Source organism: Neomonachus schauinslandi, chromosome 15, assembly GCF_002201575.2.
Source record: "Neomonachus schauinslandi chromosome 15, ASM220157v2, whole genome shotgun sequence".
In the NCBI taxonomy this organism is placed as follows: domain Eukaryota; kingdom Metazoa; phylum Chordata; class Mammalia; order Carnivora; family Phocidae; genus Neomonachus; species Neomonachus schauinslandi.
The window spans coordinates 58,217,310-58,220,550 of record NC_058417.1 but is presented as its reverse complement, the minus strand read 5'-3'; the positions used below and the strand labels follow the sequence as shown (position 1 = coordinate 58,220,550).

Genomic DNA, 3,241 nt, shown 5'->3' with positions numbered 1-3,241 from the left:
TGTGTGCAGGGCTGCGGGGCAGGGGCAGGGTGGAGGGAGGGCAGCTCAGGAGAGCCTGCAGGTGCAGAACGTGGTGTGCGCCCCCAAACCAGAAGGCAGCGCAAGGCCCTTCCCCTCCGCACCCATGTGGAAACAGGGAGACGGCCAGGGGCTGCTGGTCAGTGCCATCGACCCCAACACAGAGGAACAGAGGAGCCCTGCCCACACTCTTGGCTGGATCTGTGCATGACATCAAGACCACTCTCCTTCAAAAGGGTCAGGGTGCAGCCGCACCCCCTGGGGGAAGGGCCAAGGCCGTGGTGCAGAGCTACGTGGTAGACTGGCGTATGACCGGATGTCCTCCCTGCCCCCGAGACATGGCAGGTGGGCGGACTGTGGCCAGACACCTCCAGCTGCAGACCAGCAGGGCCGCTGTCCAGGAACAGGCCGGTTCCGCCGGGTGCTCTGTCCCCAGGCGACCACGGACACTGCCCAGTGCCGCCCTCTCCTTGCTGCCTCTAACCTGAAGCCCACCCAGAGCAGTCCTCATGGGGCCGTGGACACGCCAGGGCAGCTGTCAGAGGCTGGGGTACGCTCTACAGACAGAGCCTCCCTGCTGGACGCCGCAGCTCGAGCGACAGCCTGACACCTAGCCTGGAGGGACACAGGCAAGGGTGGGAGCCCAGCATGGGTCCCCGAGAACCGGGCGTCCCTGACCGCAGCGTGACTCAGCCGCCCCCGCTGGGAAGGAAGGGCCTGGCCACGGCCACAGCCTTTGCTGGTACGCACGTCCCCTCCCTGAACGAGCCCGTGCCCCCAGCACCCTGAGTCCCGGCTCTCCGTGAGGTGCAGGGCGCGCACCTGCCAGGGAGCCGTGCAGGCCCCAGCCCCAAGCCCCATCCTGCAGCTTCAAGACGAAGGTTCTGAGGACAGACATCCATGCCCACCGTCTTTAGGTGCTGCGGGCGGACACTGAGCCCAGACCCCAGGACAAGGCCGCAGACAACAGTGGGTGCAGATTCCCGGGCTCCCAGGCCTCCGAGGTGCGGCCCCACACCCTCCCTCCTTCCATTCTAATCTGGCTCCGCGAGCTGGCTGCCTGCTGTGAGGGCGTTGCTCCCACCCCGCGGCCTTACCTGCCAGAGCTTTCTCATAGTTCTTCCCCATGGCAATGAAGTTCCGGAGGCTGGGGTTGAACTGCTCCATGATGGTCTGAGGAAAGCAAGAAGAGAAAGGGCATGAGTGACCCAGGTGGCCTGGGGACCCTGGGAATGTTCCAACAGGAGGAGAAAATCCACAGGTGGAGACCACGAAGCCGCAGTCAGGCTTCTGGAGTCCAGACCCCAGCCCCACCCTCGGGCAGACCCCCCGAGCCTCGGTTTTCGCCTCTGTGCGATGGCGACAAGGACAGAGCAGCGCGTTGGGGCTTTGCGGATCCAACAAGAGAATACAGAGTGTGCCGCGTGCTTGCCGTATAATCGGCGCTCAGAAGTGCCGTCTGGGGAGCTGAGTCAGCTGAGGAAAACCCTCCTGCCGGCCACACACAGCCGCACGGCGCCGCCCAGGGCCCCCTCCCATGGAAGTCTTCACTCAACACATCAATTACCAAACATCATCTCTGATTAGCGGGACCCACAGCCTGATCTGCAAACACCACGCTATGAATAATCCAGCAGGTCGGGTCTGTTTGCCCAATGGACTGCAGTTGCGCATCGGAAGAAATTAGATTTTCACCGCCAAGACCAAATAAAGGTTTTAATTACAAAGCGTAAAAACAGGTGCACGAACACCAGCAGAACGCGAGTTCCACCGGGCAGCAAGCGCGGCCCGCCGACAGCCAGCCCGGCCATCAAGGACGCTGCGGGAACTTTCAAAGAAAACGCGTCTCGGCCACATCCTATGTGTGCAAGTCCACAATTAAAACGGGCGTCTGTCTGATCTTTCCTGAGGATAAGAGAGAACAGGCGGCCAGAGGGGAAACCGCCTGACCCTGCCCCAGATGCTCCTCTGTGAACCGAGGCTGGGCATCCTCACCCCCGAGCCCCGATCTGTGCCCAGCTCTAGCCCCAGTAACACCCTTCCTGTCCCCTGTCCTTGCCCTCGGCCAGTGGGGAGGGCTCTGCATGCTGCCATCCGCCCACCCTGGGGTGTTAGCACAAAGGGACAGAGACCCGCACTTACAAGGGATGAGGCCCTGCATCGGAGCTCCCACCTACTGACATACGGGGCTGGGCCCCAGGCTCGTCGAAGGGGTGCCCACCAGGCTCCACACCACGTGGGGAACAAGGAAAGGAAACATGGCAGGTGTGCCTTCCTGTCTGGACGCAGCAAAGGTAGTTCTGCTCCATGTGGGGCCGGCACTGAGGGATGCAGGGGACACAGCAGTGACCCTGCCACAGTCCCATCCCTGTGGGGCTGACAGCCCAAGAGCGAAAGCACGCCCACACCACACAGTGGGCAGTAAGCACCCCGTGTGGGCAGAGAGCACAACAGTGGGACTCGGGCTCACGCAGACGGGAAAGCAGGGGAGTGGGGCCACGGGCAGCCGCAGCAGGGCAGAGGCCCAGGGCCCAGCCCCTGGGTGTACCAGGGACAGCCGGCAGCATGCAGGCTGAAAGGTCGGTGAGGAGGAGGGAACAGGTCAGCCCACGGCCCCACAGCCTCACCGCCTCACAGACTGTGTGGGGAAGGCCCTGCTCTCCGAGGCCTGATGGGAAGCCGAGGGAGGGTCTAAGCAGAGCCATGTGGTCCAACGACATTCCAAAGGGACCCCTCAGGCTGCTCGGTTAGGCTCTCACCGGGGGCGCCAACAGATGCGGGGCCCCCTGTTGGAGCTGCTCTGGGATCTAAGAAGTGGGGCCCTTGGGAGAAGGGGCTGGGCCTGCGTGCCCCATACACATGGTGCCGTGATGTGGGGACAGATGGGGCACGCGGGGCCGAGGGGGAGGCAGGCGGCTGGTCTGGGGACCCAGGAATCTGGACACACCAGAGCCGGGGAGGGCCTGGAAACTGGAATCGGGATGCCCCAACAGGCAGCAGGGTCAGGCAGACAGGGAGGATTCTGAGTAGGAAGCCAGGTTTGGGGGGGTCACCAGCCAGGGGTGAACACAGGGCCTATGGGGGCTCAAGCTGCCTGCAGACCTCGGGGGCACTGAGGGTTCACGTGTTCTTTTTCTTTTTTAAAGATTTTTATTTATTTTTGAGAGAGAAAAAGACAGAAACAGAGAGCATTAACCGGGGGGGGGGGGGGGGGGGGGGGGGG

General features: G+C 63.0%; 1 protein-coding gene across 8 annotated transcripts in view; it reads right to left on the bottom strand.

Moving 5' to 3' along the window:
* Positions 1-3,241, bottom strand: part of BAIAP2 (BAR/IMD domain containing adaptor protein 2) — a 66,606-nt gene that overhangs the window by 49,657 nt on the left and 13,708 nt on the right. For all 8 annotated transcript variants that reach the window (XM_044921808.1, XM_021680925.1, XM_021680929.1 and 5 more), the window contains exon 2: positions 1,116-1,191. In XM_044921808.1, the coding sequence (XP_044777743.1) occupies positions 1,116-1,191 (76 nt within the window). The remainder of the gene's footprint in view (positions 1-1,115; positions 1,192-3,241) is intronic.